A 15693-nucleotide genomic window follows, 5' to 3' on the forward strand; every position below is an offset into this window, starting at 1 on the left:
GAAAATCATAAAAACATTATGGCTAATTTGCAAAGATTGAGATTCCCAGAACACTTAGTTGTGAGCATGTTAAACCTGTACGTAAACCAAGAAGCAGTTGTCCAAACAGAACAAGGGAACACTGTACGGTTTAAAATCGAGAAAGGTGTTCATCAGGGTTGTATTCTTTCTCCATACATAGTCAATCTGTGTGCTGAACAAATGATTTGAGAAGATGAAGAGTGTAGCATCAGGAATGGAGGAAGATTTAGCAACAACTTGCATTATGCAGATGATACAATCTTGCTTATAGAAAGTGAAGACTTGAACTGTTTATGGAAGAAGAGAAAAAAGATTAGAGTCTTCAATATGCACTATATCTCAACACCAAGAAAACAAAACATCCTTGCCACTGCACCAGTAGGCAAAATCATGATAAAGGAGAAAATACTGAAGTTGTAAACTATTTCACATTACTTGGACCTACAATCAACAAACACCCATGGTACCAGCAGCCAAGAAATCAAGACATATTGCTTCAGAAAATCAGCAGTCTAAGTACAAAGGAGCAAATAAAGTGTGCCTAATGTAAGCCATGGTATTTACAATTGCTTCCTATGCATCTGCAAGTTGGATAATGAATAAGGAACACTGAAGAAGAACTGATACCTCTGAATTATGATGATGGTGAAGAATACTGAACACAGCACGGACTCCCAAAAGAACCAATCAGTGGGTCTTGGAGGAAGTAGAACTACAGCACTCCTTAGAAGCAAGGGTGGAGACACTTCTCATGTACTCTGCATGATATCAGGGGGGACTAGTCTTGGAGAGATATCAAGCCAGGAAAAGTGGAGAGAAAGAAAGAAAGGCTCTCAAAGAAACAGATTAACCCAGTGACTACAAATATGGCTTTGAGCATGAAGGAGATTGTGAGGAAGGAGCAGGATAGGGCAAGGTTCAGATCTACTGTTCATGGGTTGTTGAGTCATGGTCTACACAGCTCCTAGCAACAACAATGAAATGTCTAGCTTACAATACAGGTACACATCAGCCCTAAAGACTATTCCAAACTAGGAATTCCATTTCAGATAATGAAGCAGCAGCTCCTTTGTTTGACAAAGCCTCCCACTGATCATTACTATGCATTCTGTAATCAACAAAACAACTATCTGAGGCACCAAAGAGTCATCAAAAGCTTACTAAAACTCAGAGGAAATCAACACCTTTTTTGAATTATTATTTATGTGTGTGTACCATCAAATCGGATCTGACTGGTACAGGAGGAGATTGCCCCTCCTTCTCCAGCAGACCATCTGGTGGATTCAAACTGCATGCCTCTAAGATTGCAGTTCAGCTTCTTGCCATTAGGCCACCAGAGCTCCCTGGAAATCAACACCTTAAAGAAAATGGCAGGGGATGAGGTGGCTAAAATTAGGACAGAAACTCAGTGTTACTGGCTTAAAGCCCCACAAGACTATGAGAGCTGAAAAATGTTATACAGTAAATTCCAGGAAAAGAAAGACAAACATCCTACCAGTCAAGGTGGAATAATGATTTTACATGCCTGTGTCCAAGCAGTGCAGCTAAAGCTAAAATAACAGCAGAAATCTTGGCTACTATTCAGCCAGTAGTGGATTAGAATTGGTATGACGTGAGTGCTCATCTTTCTCTCACAGAGGAGATGGTGGATGTAAACTGTCTATCCATTAGGCCACCAGACCTGCCTTCTAAATTGTAACATAAGGCAGGAAATCCAGGATTTCTACAATTTACCATTCACAATGCCCAAAATAAAAACTTAAGCCATATAAAGAAATAGGAAAAGTTATAGAGACAAGTTAATTAATGAAGGAATGGTGGGGTTTTTTTGTTGTTTTGGGTTTTGTTGTGGTGTTTTTTTTTTAGGTTGAGTAGTGTAATATTAACAGCAAAAAAATAATACAAACGGCTTCTTCGGCAGCAGCTCATTAACATCTGAGAAGATCAACCAATGTACAGGAGATTAACGAAAGAATCAATATAATTAGGAACCCCCCTTCTATTCTAGGAATGGATGCTATGCTCTTACTACCAGTGACAGTCACCCCAAGAAATGCAAGCAGCCGCATCCTCCATCCTTTAAGGGGCAGGCAGACAAGGTATTTTATACCAACTTAAGGAAAACATGTGCAGAATAAATGAAAAAAACAAAAAAACCCACCAGAAAAAAAACCAAACCAGAAAATCCAGAGAAAGATATAAACCACAGACCGCGAACTCAATACTTAATGGGAAAATACAAATAACTTTCTCTTTAAGATTATGTGCAAGCTAATCATTTGTACATGTTCTGTATCTATTTAACATTGTACTTGAAGTGCTAGTAAATGAAAAACAGCAATTAAAAAAAGGGAGCAGGGAAGCAGAAAAATTAAAGGGAAGAAATAAAATGTCACCTATTCAGAGATGTCATGATTATATACACAGAAAATCTCAAGAAACCAATAAAACAACTACTCAAGCGAACATACTTCTGGCATGTTGTTAAGAGTGGCCAGTCCTTGCGAAAGGACACCATACTTGGAAAGGTGGAGGGTCAGCGAAAGAGAGGAAGACCGGCAATGAGATGAATGGACACAGTGACTGTAACAACAGGCTGAAGCATATCACAGATGATGAGGATGGCACAGAATAGGGCAAGCTTCAGATCTGCTGTTCAGAGGACTGAGTCCTATGTACTTGACTCAGTGGTACCTAACAAAAACAATAATAAAACCGAAAAAAGAATTTAACAAGACTGAAGGAAAGACATCTAGAGTCTACAGCAATACTGTTCAAAGAATATACATATGGGAAGCAGTAACCCTAAGAACAAACAATATTTATAAGTGGAAACATAAGTAGCTACGCAAGATAAATAGGTAGGCGACATCATATGGAGATACCCTCATGAGTATCAAATTATCAATTTGGCAGAGGAAATTTATACATAATTATTTGTATGTGCTGAATATACCTGCATATCTATAGCCAAGCATACAGGAGACAAAGTTATGAAAATTTCTTAACCAAGCATCCAAACATCTCTGAAGAGACTGAGTTGCCAGACCTGGGAGCTCAGGACCATAATCACGGGAGACATCAAGATCAACTGGCATAGCATATAGTCAAAAAACCAATGTTCTACGTTCTACATCTACATCCTGTGCAGCCACAGGGGTCTAAAATCTTGCAAGCAGTCCTCTAGGATACAACTAGTGGTCTCTCCCTGTTGAGAGCAAAGAAGAGAAAATAAAATACACAAGGAAACAATTAGTCTAAATAACTAGTAAATGAAGCAGAGGTTCTATTAGGCTGAAGCCAGAACTAGATGGTCTCCTGCTCTCACTATAGACTGCTCCCATGAGGATCATGACAGAAGGTCCAAGACAGAGCCAGAATAAAATGTAAAACAAAATTCAAAAACCTGAAAACCAGACTTACTGGTCTGATCAAGATTACAAAACTCTTGAGGCTACAGTGCTTAGATACCCTTCAAAACTGAAATTGCACCCTCCCCCAGCAGTCACTTTTCAGTTAAACAATAGATAAACCTTAAAAACAAACAAACAAAAAATTCAACTCATTAACTCATTGTTGTTGAGTTAGAACTAACTCATACCTGATCCTCCAGCTATTTTTCCAGAGGCTAAAAATGAAATGTGAAGAAATTATCTATCTTTTTCCCTTGGAGCCACTGGTGGCTTCAAACCATCCAAAAAGCATCTCCTTTGGGTGACAGGACAGCTCCCTACAGATTACCTCACAAGACCTCCCTAACTATGGTGTTGGTACGTGCCCTTGAGTCAGAACCAACTCACAGCTGACAGTCCAGTGGGTTTTCTGAGGCTATAAAGTGCCCATCTTTCTCCATCAGAGCAGTTGGTGGATTCGAACAACCTGTCTCTGGGTTGGCAGCACAACACTCTCTAGCAATAAGGAGGCCTATAAAGTAAACAATATACGGAGGAATGCACTCCTCAGAACAACCAAGCAATGCTATAAGGTCAAAAGGACATTATTTGCCCCAAACCAAAGCTCAGACAGTGGAAGGGGCAGGAAAGGAGGAGACATGGAAAGGGGGAACCCAGACAAGAAGTGAAAAAAAAAAGTGCTGCAATGTGACAGGGATGGTGATTAATGTTACAAAACAAAATGTGTAAAACTTATGAAAATTTTACTCAAACCATAGTAAAATGTCCCTCCTAAAATGCATATATACACAAACATGTATATGACATAAGTTATCTATGTATTTTCAATTTTTTTAGTTATCATATTGAAAAAATTTAAAAAACCGGGGAAATTCATTTTAATTAGGCTATTTAATCCACATATACAAATATTTTAACTTAAAATATTTTAATATGTAATCAATAGTCAACATCAGTGGGATAATTTACATTCCTTTTTTGTAATAAGTCTTCCATCTAGTGTTTATATCCTACATTAGCACATCTCAATCTAGACTAGTCATATTTTTAAAAAATCTAACAGTTGTATTGAGATTTCATTCCTAAAGCACATATTTCATCTGCTTAAGGTGTACAATTCAATGGTTATAATGTGTTCACACTTATGCAACCATTACCACTATCTAATTCCAGGACACTTATATTACCTCAAAAAAGAAATTCCATACAAATAAGCAGTCCTTCCATTTCTAATGGATAAAACTAGAAGAATTCTATATGAAGGATAAACCAAAAAGAAAAAAAGAACACCACATATCAAAAGAAGACAGACATACACACAAAAGGGCATATAATGTTATATAGATGACAGGCACTGAGACACATGAATATATTCCATTAATATGAAATTTCAAAATAGACAAAACTAAGCAATACACATTAGAATAGTAGGAGGTATTTGGTAACACAAAGAAACAGAACTCTCTAAATTGTAATCTGAGTAATAATTACATGGGTGTTTACATGTATTAACATACAATGAGCTACATTAAGGTCAGTGCATCTTAACTATATGTAAATCTTCAATAAAATATTTTTACAATAAAAATCTAATGTCTAGTGTAATATATTTTATTTTGAAAAAAATCTTCTTTAAGGCAAAAAAGGGAAATATACTAATCAGGAATTTCTGAATATAAAACATTTTAATACCACTAACCATACATTTTAAAACTACAAATCAAAATAAACCATCTTTTATATAATTATATAACTTCTGATCATCAAAACTCAGAACTTACAAGGGAAGGAGTATTAAATTTGATTTCTTCAAAGCAGCCATCAAATGTTAAACTAAATGTTGGATCTAGAGAAAAAAAAATAAATTTCCATTTAAAAAAGCCACCGCAATCACTTCTCCCGATACTACTTTTTCTATGGAAATAGTCTGTATCTCATTGTTAACAAAAATTCTATTTTCATACAAATTAAAAATACTTTTGAAATTGATGTTCTATCTAAACTTAAAGTAACAAAGAGCTTTTAATGAAGCTACCAGCTAACTCGTGATTAATAAGATTTTTATCACTAAAGCACAAGATTTTTATCATTAAAGCACAATCACTAAATGTGAGATGGATCAACAGTTTGTGTGTAGTATCTGTTACAACCATATTTTTTCTAAAGAAATTAATAGCAGAGATAGCCTACTGTAATGAAAGATAACAAACAATATTACAATATGCTATAATAATGCAAAAAAAGGGGAACTTATCTAAGTTTTTAAAATTAGTAGATCATTTATAAAAAAGACTGATGGTGATTTACTTTAACTAATATATACTAGAATCTATATGGAGAAGGTATCATGGGGAATGACAAAGGAAGTCCAGTACTGCTGTTGTTATGTGCCATCGAGCCACTTGCCACTCACTGTGATTCTATGTACAACAGCTCTGAATTCCTGCTTTATCTTAAACCAACCTCACTGTCTCTGACATACCTACTCCCATTACCCCAGTCTCTGAGTCAATCCATCTCATCCAGGATCTTTGTCTCTTGCACTGTCCTTCCACCCTTCCAAGCACGATGTCCCTCTCCAAGGACTGGTCCCTCCTTGCAACATGCCCAAAGTATACTACAGCTTCAAAATCCTTGCCTCCAAGGAGCAGGTTGGTTTCACCCTCTCTAAGACAAACCCGTTTGTTCTTCTAGCAGTCCATAGTATATTCAATGCTCTCTGCAGCACCACAGCTCAGAGGAATCAGTTCTTCTATCATCCTTAGTCATTATCCAGCTTTCTGATGCATAGCAAGTAATTGCAAAGATCATGGTCTAGATTAGGCATACCTTAGTCTCTAGACTGACATCTTTGCTCTTCAATACTCTGGAGAGGTTCCTGATAGCAGACTTTCCCAAAGCCAATTTGTCTTTTGATTTCCTAGCTGCTGGTACCAAGAGTTTTGATTTTGGAGCCAAGCAAGCTAAAGCTGTTAACAATCTCAATCTTAAAAAAAAAATAAAAAAAAGCCAACCACAAAACAATCTCAATCTCTTCACCATCTATCATGCATGATGCTGCCAACTAGCCCAGTGGTGAAAAATCTTCATTTTCTTTTCTTTTTTTTTTTTTATTATATTTTATTACTTTTCATATACATTTACAGAGATTTTGGGCTTCCACTCATTCATTGTTGCACTATTCTCTCTACCCTCCTCCCAGTTTGTTCTTGTCCAAATGCCACAGTGCTTGTCGAAGCCAGTTCTGATTAATCTTCTTTGTCAGTGTATCCTTTGCCATTCCCTATCACTCCTCCCTGAGAGAGACTTCACCCTGAGTCATAAGGAAAAGGGGACGGCGTATTCTCTTAGCTACTTCCTGCTGAAAAGGGACGCTGTGGGTTTCAGGGTGAAGATCTTCTCTCACTACTCTAAAGGGCCCCTTTGGCAGTAGGAAACACATAGACTATTATGGAGATTGATTTTGGAATTCAGATGCACTCTTATTGATTGTGCTTGGCTGTACATGTACATATCCTTCAAGATGTATATGGGGGTGTTGCAACCTAGAAGACACAAATTTGACTAACAAGTTATAAGTACATGAGTCCAAAAATTATGGAAAAGTAAAAGAAAAGATTCTTTCATTGTTTTACATCTTCATTTTCTTGATGTTGAGCTTCAATCCATATTGAAGTCTGCAGTCCTTGACCTTCTGCAGCAAATGCCTCAGATTCTCCTCAGTTTTGGCAAGAAGGGTTGTATCATCTGCATAATGTAGGTTGTTGATGAGTCTTGCTCCAATTCTGATGCCACATTTCTGCTCACAGAGCTCAGCCCCCTAGACGATCTGTTTTTATATATTTCAATATAGATTGCAAAGGTACGAAGATAGGATGCATGCCTAGTGTTCACGTTTTCTGATTTTGAACCACACAGTGTTTCCTTGCTCTGTTCTGACAACTGCCTCCTGGTCCAAGTATAGGTTTCACACAAGCACAGTCAAGTATTCTGGGATTCCTATTCTTCTCAGAATTGGTATCAGATCTGTCTCCTTGCTATTTTGTTGTTGTTGATTTCCACCCCCTCATATGCAGTTATCATTCATAACTTTAGTCAACAATTATTTGGTAATTCTTAATACTGGAAGAAAAAGTCCAGTATTAAGAACTACCAAAAATAAGGAAATCAACTGGAAGAAAAAGTCCAGTGTTAAGAACTACCAAAAGTAAAGAAACCAATATTTCTTTAAAAAAAAAAAAGAACTATCGAACAATTGTTGGCCAAAGTTATGAATGGTGACTGCATATGAAAGGAAAAATCAGCAAGGGGATGGATCTGATAAGCTCTCTTACCAAAGTCCTGTTATAGGCTTTTCCATAATCTCTACCTGCATGTCAAATTTCTAATTCGTACCTCCAGCACAGTAAACCAAGTAGTAATCGTTTTTAAAGTCTTTGATACTAGCAAAATAATATATTCATTTTTACAAGTATTCAGAGGTATAAATCAAAAGATTTTGCTAGGAATCTAATTCTAGAGGAGAAAAAGGTTTTAAAAAATATTTTCATTAGATGTAACTTATGAAATTAAAATCATTACCTACCACTTGTAGTAAGGATTACCGGTCTTTTTGTTGTTGCCATGAAAGTTTTGATTGCGTTCAAAAACCCAGCATCCTCATCAAAAATCACATCAACCTACAAAGCATTCAAATGAATAATAAGGTGCCATATAACAAGAGAGACACAGATATCAGTTATGCACACACATAAACCATATGTCTGCTAGAGAAAAATTTATCAACAGCGTAAACTCAATACTGAAACCTCAAAATGTATCACACTATAAAAAGAGAGTAAGTGAAATACTAAAACCAAAGAGTCCTAACTACCTTCAACTGAATATAAAGATTCCTGGTGACACAGTGGTTATGTGCTTAGTTGCCAATTACAGGCCTCAACTGGGCACAGAGAAGGCCATCTGAGACCATGGTATTTGCACGACTGATTGCCTTATGGTTTTCTGTTAGTGATACAAAACCTATCTATCGTATTGGTGGAATTATTTCCATACTATTAATTACTTTCTTGTTTACTTGTGTATAGGCTTGCTTGTTGATTATTTGTTCATATTAGTGCAGCATTTGTCTGTAAGCTTGCTGCAATGTACTAACTTGTGGGTTACTATGATGCAGAATGTTATGCCACTAGTGTTTCAAATGCCAGAAGGGTCCCCCATGGTGGACAGAAGCAGGATTGGCCATCCAATGCTGAAATAACACTGGAAACTCAATAATACTATAGTTTTAGAGGCAGGGCCCAGATGGGAAGTCACTCAAAAAAGATAACAGCTACAATCATCTTTTCATAATCAGAACATGGAATATACAAAGTATGAATGTAGGAATATTGAAAGTTGTAAAAAATGAAGTGGAATACATCAGTATCGATATTCTAGCTTAGTAAACGGAGATGGACCAGCCAGGGCCACTTTGAATCAAACAATTAAATGATTTGTTATGCTAGGAGTAGAAAAACTGTATTGCATTCATACCGAAAAAGACAATTTCAAGATATATCCTAAGTACAATGTTTGACTGATAGTATACTATCCATAAACACACAAAGAAGACCTATGAATAAGACTATTATTCAAATAAATACACCAACAATTAAAGCCAATCAATGGTGATGTTAGACAGATCCTGGACGAAGGCAGAGGATTCCAGAAGAATGTCTATTTGTGTTTTGCTGACTACACAAGAGCATTTGAATGTGTGGATCTTATCAAACTATGGCTAACATTGAGAAGAACGGGAATCTCAGAACACTTAATTGTATTCACATGGAATCTATACCTAGATCGAGAAGCTGTTGTCCAAATAAAGCAAGGGAAAACATGTATGGTTTAAAATAGAGAAACGTGTGTCAGTGTTGTATCCTTTCTCCATACCTATTCAATCTCCATGCTAAATAAATCATTCAAGATGAAGGACTCTGTGAAGAAGGATGTAGTATCAGGATAGAAGGAAGATTCATCAACCTGTGATATGCAGAAGACACAACCTTGCTAGATGAAAATGAAAATTTGAAATGCTTGCTGCAGATCAAAGAATACAACCTTCAATATGAATCACATCTCAACATCAAGGAGGAAAAAAAAATCACCATCATTAGACCAATAGGAAACATTATGATAGATGGAGAGAAGACTGAAATTGTCATAGATTTCATCTCAATTGGATCCACAATCAACACCCTTGGTAGCAGCAATCAGGAGACATAATGCTTTGGGCAAATACACTGTCAGGGATCTCTCCAAAGTACTAAGAAGCAATGACGTTAGTTTGAAGACTAAGGTGTGCCTGACTCAGGCTAAAGTCTTTTTAATTGCTTGCTATGTGTCTGAGAGCTGGACAATTAACACAGATGAATGAAAACTGATGCTGCCTTTGAGTTGTGGTGTTGAAGAAGAACACCGACTATCCCAGGGACCACCAAAAGAATAAAGATATGTCTTGGGGGAAAAGCAGTAAGAGAGCCCCTTGTAGGCATAGATGGTGAAGCTTTGTCTCACATCCTCTGGGCATGTTGCTAGAAGATATTTTTAGAAAGGGACATCATATCGGAAGGGTGGAGTGTTAGCAAAAGAGAGGAAGACCTTCAATGAGAACAATCAACAGTGACTGCAGTTATGGGTTCAAGTATGTCAGAGATGATGAGAACGACACAGGATAGGCCAAGGTTCAGATCTGTTGTCCATATGGATGCTATAGCACCTCACAACAAAAGCCACTATGTGGCAGGAATACAGAGAAATCTGCTTCCAAAATTATTACAGACTTGGAAACTACTCTAGGGGCTCTGTATTATCCTATTGGGTTGCTATTAGTTGGAACTTGGTTTGAAGGCAATGGGTTTTAATGACTTTAACTAGATACGTATGGGTCAGAAGAATTACCACAACCATTCAATCTGCAACTTCAAATTATATGTCTTCTTTCTAAAAAAATTTTTTTCTGAAGTTGTTAGTTTCAATTCTTTTAATCTCAAATAAAAATATTCATGACTGTCTTGGCTATTTATAATCTTTTGTAGAAAAACATTACTCATGATCTTTAAAAATAGCATTTATCTATAAGCCTACCTCCTCAAAAAGAATAAGAGATGTCGCATTTCTCTTGTTTAGTTCCTCAACACCAAGTTCTTTGTTTGAATTAACTGTGTTTGTGGACTTATTGTGAATAATTTGTTTCTGGTCAAAAGAATTTTTGATTCCTGCATAAAGAGAATATTAGCATTATAGATTTTCTACAGAATATTTTTGAAGAATAAACTCAAACAGAAACAACTAATCAAAACAAATAAAATATCAGGACTTTAACATATAGGAGCTTCAGTATAGCTAAGATTTACTAAAGAGCTATTATAACTCATGAGCTATATTCATATCTGTAAATATCAGAGTGATTAATATAAAAATACATCACGTTCTTTCTACTATTGTATTGTCTTACCTTTACTATCCTCCTGAAGTGCTCCTGTTTCTTCATTATTTTTTGATTTGGAGGATATTTTAAAATAATTTGCTAAAGTTTTAGGAGGTAGTGCTCGCTTTGGTCCACTACTTTTTGGTGAAGGTGGAAAAATTTTCTTCGGTGATGTAACAACTTTCTTCGGGGAGTTTAATTTTCCTGCCAAAACCATGATATTTAAAGATAAATAATCCAAAAATTAGACATCAAGAAACACAATCTACATTCTGCATTTCTACGTTTACCTGCAAAAATCAAAGATATATAAATGTTCTTTTATTTTTATACTTGAATACTTTTAATATGCTATATTTATTCTACCAATATAGAAGGTAAAATGATTTCTTTTGAAAAGGCACTACTTTCCAAAGCAATGCATTCTTAAAACAAATGATGACAATCTTTGCAATGACTTTCTCTGACTAAGGTCAAGAGGATTAAAGAAAGCCAATACAGAACTCTGTTGTTCAACTTAGGGGCAAAGTACATTGGCCAGCAAATACTTTCTCAGTCCTCATTTCTTAATAACATAAAATTGCAAAATGCACAATCAACAGTGAATAAATTAGATGATTGTTGTTATTAGGTGCTGTCAAACCGAGTACAATTCAGAGTGAGAGACCCTATGAAGACAGATGTGAACCCTGTCCTATCCTTTACCCTCGTTATCATCTCTGACATTGCCCAAGTTACTGTGTCAATCCATCTCATTGAGGGGCTTCCTCTCTTTTGCTGATCCTCCACTTTTCCAAGGACTAGCCCCCTTTAACACCATGCTCAAAGTATGTGAGACAAAGCTTTGTCATCCAAGGAGTACTCTGGTAGTACTTTACCCAAGACATATCTGTTTGTTCTTTTGGTAGTCCATGGGATATTCGGTACTTTTCTCCAACACCACAACTTGCAGGCTTCAATTCTTCTGCCACCCTTATTCACTATCCAGCTCTCAGCTTTCAAATAACTGAAAATACTACGGCCTCAACCAGGTGCACCTTAGCCTTCAAACTTCAGCCTCCATTGCTCCTTAGTACTTTTGAGGGGTCCTTAAGAGCAGACTTAACTGCTGGTACCAAGGAATTGATTGTAGATCTAAGTAAGATAAAACTGTGGACAATTTGAATCTTTTCTTCCAACTATCATGATGCTGTCTGACAGTCAAATAGTCAGAACTGTCTTCTTGATGATTGGGACTTTCTAAAAATTAAATTCTATGTGCATAAAAAGATTTTTTCAAAATAAAAATGTATAGAAAACTTCAACACCTCAACAAGAAAAAGATATACAACCCAGTTACAACATGAGCAGAGAACATGCAGCAATAACAGCAGAGTTCAATAAGACGGCAATCAACCAACCCCTGGGGAAGATGTGGAGGCTGGGACTCTCCTACAGTGTTGGTGGGAATGAAAAATGGCATAACCACCATGGAAAGCAGTTTGGAGCTTCCTGAGAAAGTTGAAAATAGAAGCATCATTTGATCGACTAATCTGACTACTACTAGGTATATAGCTCAAAGAAATAAGAATTGCTGGGCTCTATGAGGAGAAATGTGGGGTCAGGATTGGTGAACGATTTATCAACAATCTGCGTTATGCGGATGACACAACCCTGCTTGCTGAAACTGAGGAGGACCTGAAGCACCTGCTGCAGAGTGTCAAGGACTGCAGCCTGCAATATGGATTGAGGCTCAATGTCAAGAAGACAAAGATTCTCACCACTGGACCAATCGGCAGCATCAGGATGGATGGTGAAGAGATTGAGATTGCGCACAGGTTCAGTTTGCTTGGCTCCATAGTCAACAGTCTTGGCACCAGCAGCCAGGAAATTAAAAGGCGCATTGCCATGGGAAAGTCTGCTGTTAGGGACCTCTCCAAAGTGCTGAAGAGCAGTGGTGTCTCTCTGGAGACTAAGGTGCGTCTGATACAGGCCATGGTCTTCGCAATCACCTGTTATGCATCAGAGAGTTGGACAATGACCAAGGAGGATAGAAGGAGAACTGATGCCTTTGAGCTGTGGTGCTGGAGAAGAGTACTGAGAATACCATGGACTGCTAGGAAAACAAACAGATTTGTCCTGGAGAGGGTTAAACCGGGTGACACCTTGGAGGCAAGGATTCTGAGGCTCCGTCTAACTTACTTCGGACATGTAGTGAGGAGAGACCAGTCCCTGGAGAGGGACATCATGCTTGGGAGGGTGGAGGGACGGCGCAGAAGAGGAAGGCCCTCTATGAGGTGGATTGATTCAGTGACTGGGATAATTGGGATGGGAGTGTCAGAGACAGTGCGATTGGCACAGGACAGAGCGGAGTTTAGGGCTGTTGTACATAGGGTCGCTATGAGTCGCAGGCGACTTGACGGCACGTAACAACAACAACAACACATGAAGATAGACACATACCTAATTTTGCTGCAGCAGTATAGAGAGGAAAAGTGTCCATCAACAGACAAATGATTAAAGAAACTACAGTACATTCACACAATGAAATAGTTATGCATCACTAAAAAATGATTTTTAAAAATCTTGAAACATTGTACTCTAGAAGAAATTATGCTGAATGACATTAATCAGCCACAAAAGGACAATTACAGTATAAGAACACTATTAGGAAAACTTAAGGTTTACACGTAGACAGAATCATTCTTGGAATGGTTAGCAGTGATGGAAAGGGAGGGAGAGACAAGTGAAAAGAACTAAGCGGGTAAAGGGAAAGGCAATATACAGTAAGAGGCAAATTAAAAAAAAAATAAAAAAAAGAGGCAAATCAGACATTGTAATTCATTAATTATACTAACCAATTGTATTTAGTGTTATAAAACATGTATTAACGACTGAATAAAAATCCACTATGATTTGGATGTAAAGTTTCATTCAAAAGATAAAATGAATTACAATCATAAAACTTCAGAAAAAAGAGCATACCATTCTATGCAGGCAATTTTATGATTTGTGTCCTATTCTTTTTTCTGTCTCTCCCATTCTCATATATTCCACTGTAATTTTTAGGTAATATAGGTGCTCAGTAGATTTACAGAAAACTTTTCATCTTATTGCTCTTCCCTATAATTCACTACTTCCTTTACTTTTGCATTTTCCTGAAATGTAAAGCATTCATTTCTTTCTAATATGTGTTTTTATCAAAGTAATATATACATTTATTATTTTAATAAGAGCCATAAAATGAAAATCCCTTGGTCTACTCATTTCTATATTCTACTTTGAAGAGGCAATCACCATCAACCCAAAGCATTCTTGAACATCCACAGCAACTCCCAACACCACATTACTGTCTTCTTTAACAACTTAAGTCTTCTCTCGATCCTTTTAAACTTATGCTCTGTACCAAGTAAACCAGTGTTTACTTTTCCTAGTTGTTCATTCGGGAAGCAGGGCTTTATGAGGAGGAATGTGGCACCAGGATTGGAGGAAGACACATCAACAACCTATGTTATACAGATGGCATAACCTTGCTTTGCTGAAACTGAAGGAGCCCTGAACTGCTTGTTGCAAAAGGTCAAGGACTGTAGTTTTCAATATGGATTGAAGCGCAATATCAAGAAGACAAACATTCTCACCACTGGGCCAATTGGCAGCACCATGATAGTTGGAGAAGGGACTGAGGTTGTTAATAATTACAGCTTGCTAGGCTCCACAATCAGCACTCTTAACATCAGCAGTCAGAAAATCAAAAGACAAATTGCATTGGAAAAAATCTGCAGTCAGTGACCTCTCCAGAGTACTGAAAAGCAACGATGTCAGTCTATAGAATAAGATGCACCTAACCTAGGCCATGGCCTTCACAATTACTTGCTATGCATCAAAAAGCTGGACAATTACTAAGGAGTACAGAAGAAGAATCAATGCCTGAGAACTGGTAATGGAGAAGAATCTTGAACATACCATGGACTGCCAAGAAAACAAATAAGTCTGTCTTGGAGAGGGTGAAACCAAGTTTCTCCTTGGAGGCTAGGATTTTGAAACTCTGCCTTTGGTCCAGGAGAGACCATTTCTTGGAGAAGGAAGGACATCATACTTGGAAGGGTGGAGAGACAGCACAGGAGAGGAAGACCCACAATGAGATGAATTGATACAGTGACTGGGGAAATGGGGATTGGTATATCAAAATTAGTGAGACTGGCTCAGGACACGACAGGGTTCAGAGCTGCTGTACATAGGGTCACTACAGGTTGCAGGTGACTTGATGGCATATAACAACAACAAAGAACAAGTCACACTTATTTGTTCCTGAGTATAACATGTCTTCTTCTTGGGCTTCTAATGTTAACAGAGATTAAAAGTGTGGGAAATAAAATGGGATTGCCTATTTTACTAGGGAAAAAAATGCTATTTTAAAAAAGTTCTACAGACATAATAATTTCTTAATAAAAGAATATTTTCACACCACAAAGTAAGTGGAACATCCCAGAGTTATGTGGTTCAAATCCACCAGATGCTCTGCTGGAGAAGGAGGGGCAATCTCCTCCTGTACCGGTCAGATCTGATTTGAGGGTACACACACACAAAATAATAATAATAATAAAAAAATCTCTATTAAAAATAAAAAGTAAGTGGAACATAATCATGACATTAAAAAAATTCTTTAAATTTCGATTTATGAAAAAATGATTTTTTAAAAAATTTTTTTAAATTTTATTATTTTTGTGTGCGTGTACCGTCAAATCAGATCTGACTGGTACAGGAGGAGATTGTCCCTCCTTCCCCGGCAGAGCATCTGGTGGATTCGAA

At 37.1% G+C, this 15693-nt stretch overlaps 1 protein-coding gene across 1 annotated transcript in view; it reads right to left on the minus strand.

Moving 5' to 3' along the window:
• The window catches only part of ATAD5 (ATPase family, AAA domain containing 5), a 76503-nt gene that overhangs the window by 10745 nt on the left and 50065 nt on the right, over positions 1 to 15693 (minus strand). The window contains exons 15-18 of the mRNA XM_006891066.1: positions 10933 to 11109; positions 10563 to 10693; positions 8020 to 8113; positions 5216 to 5280 (exon numbers count right to left, since the gene is read on the minus strand). Coding sequence (XP_006891128.1) covers positions 5216 to 5280; positions 8020 to 8113; positions 10563 to 10693; positions 10933 to 11109 — 467 coding nt within the window. The remainder of the gene's footprint in view (positions 1 to 5215; positions 5281 to 8019; positions 8114 to 10562; positions 10694 to 10932; positions 11110 to 15693) is intronic.

Source organism: Elephantulus edwardii, unplaced genomic scaffold (assembly GCF_000299155.1).
Source record: "Elephantulus edwardii isolate Elephantulus edwardi_28Jun2011 unplaced genomic scaffold, EleEdw1.0 scaffold00094, whole genome shotgun sequence".
In the NCBI taxonomy this organism is placed as follows: Eukaryota; Metazoa; Chordata; class Mammalia; order Macroscelidea; family Macroscelididae; genus Elephantulus; species Elephantulus edwardii.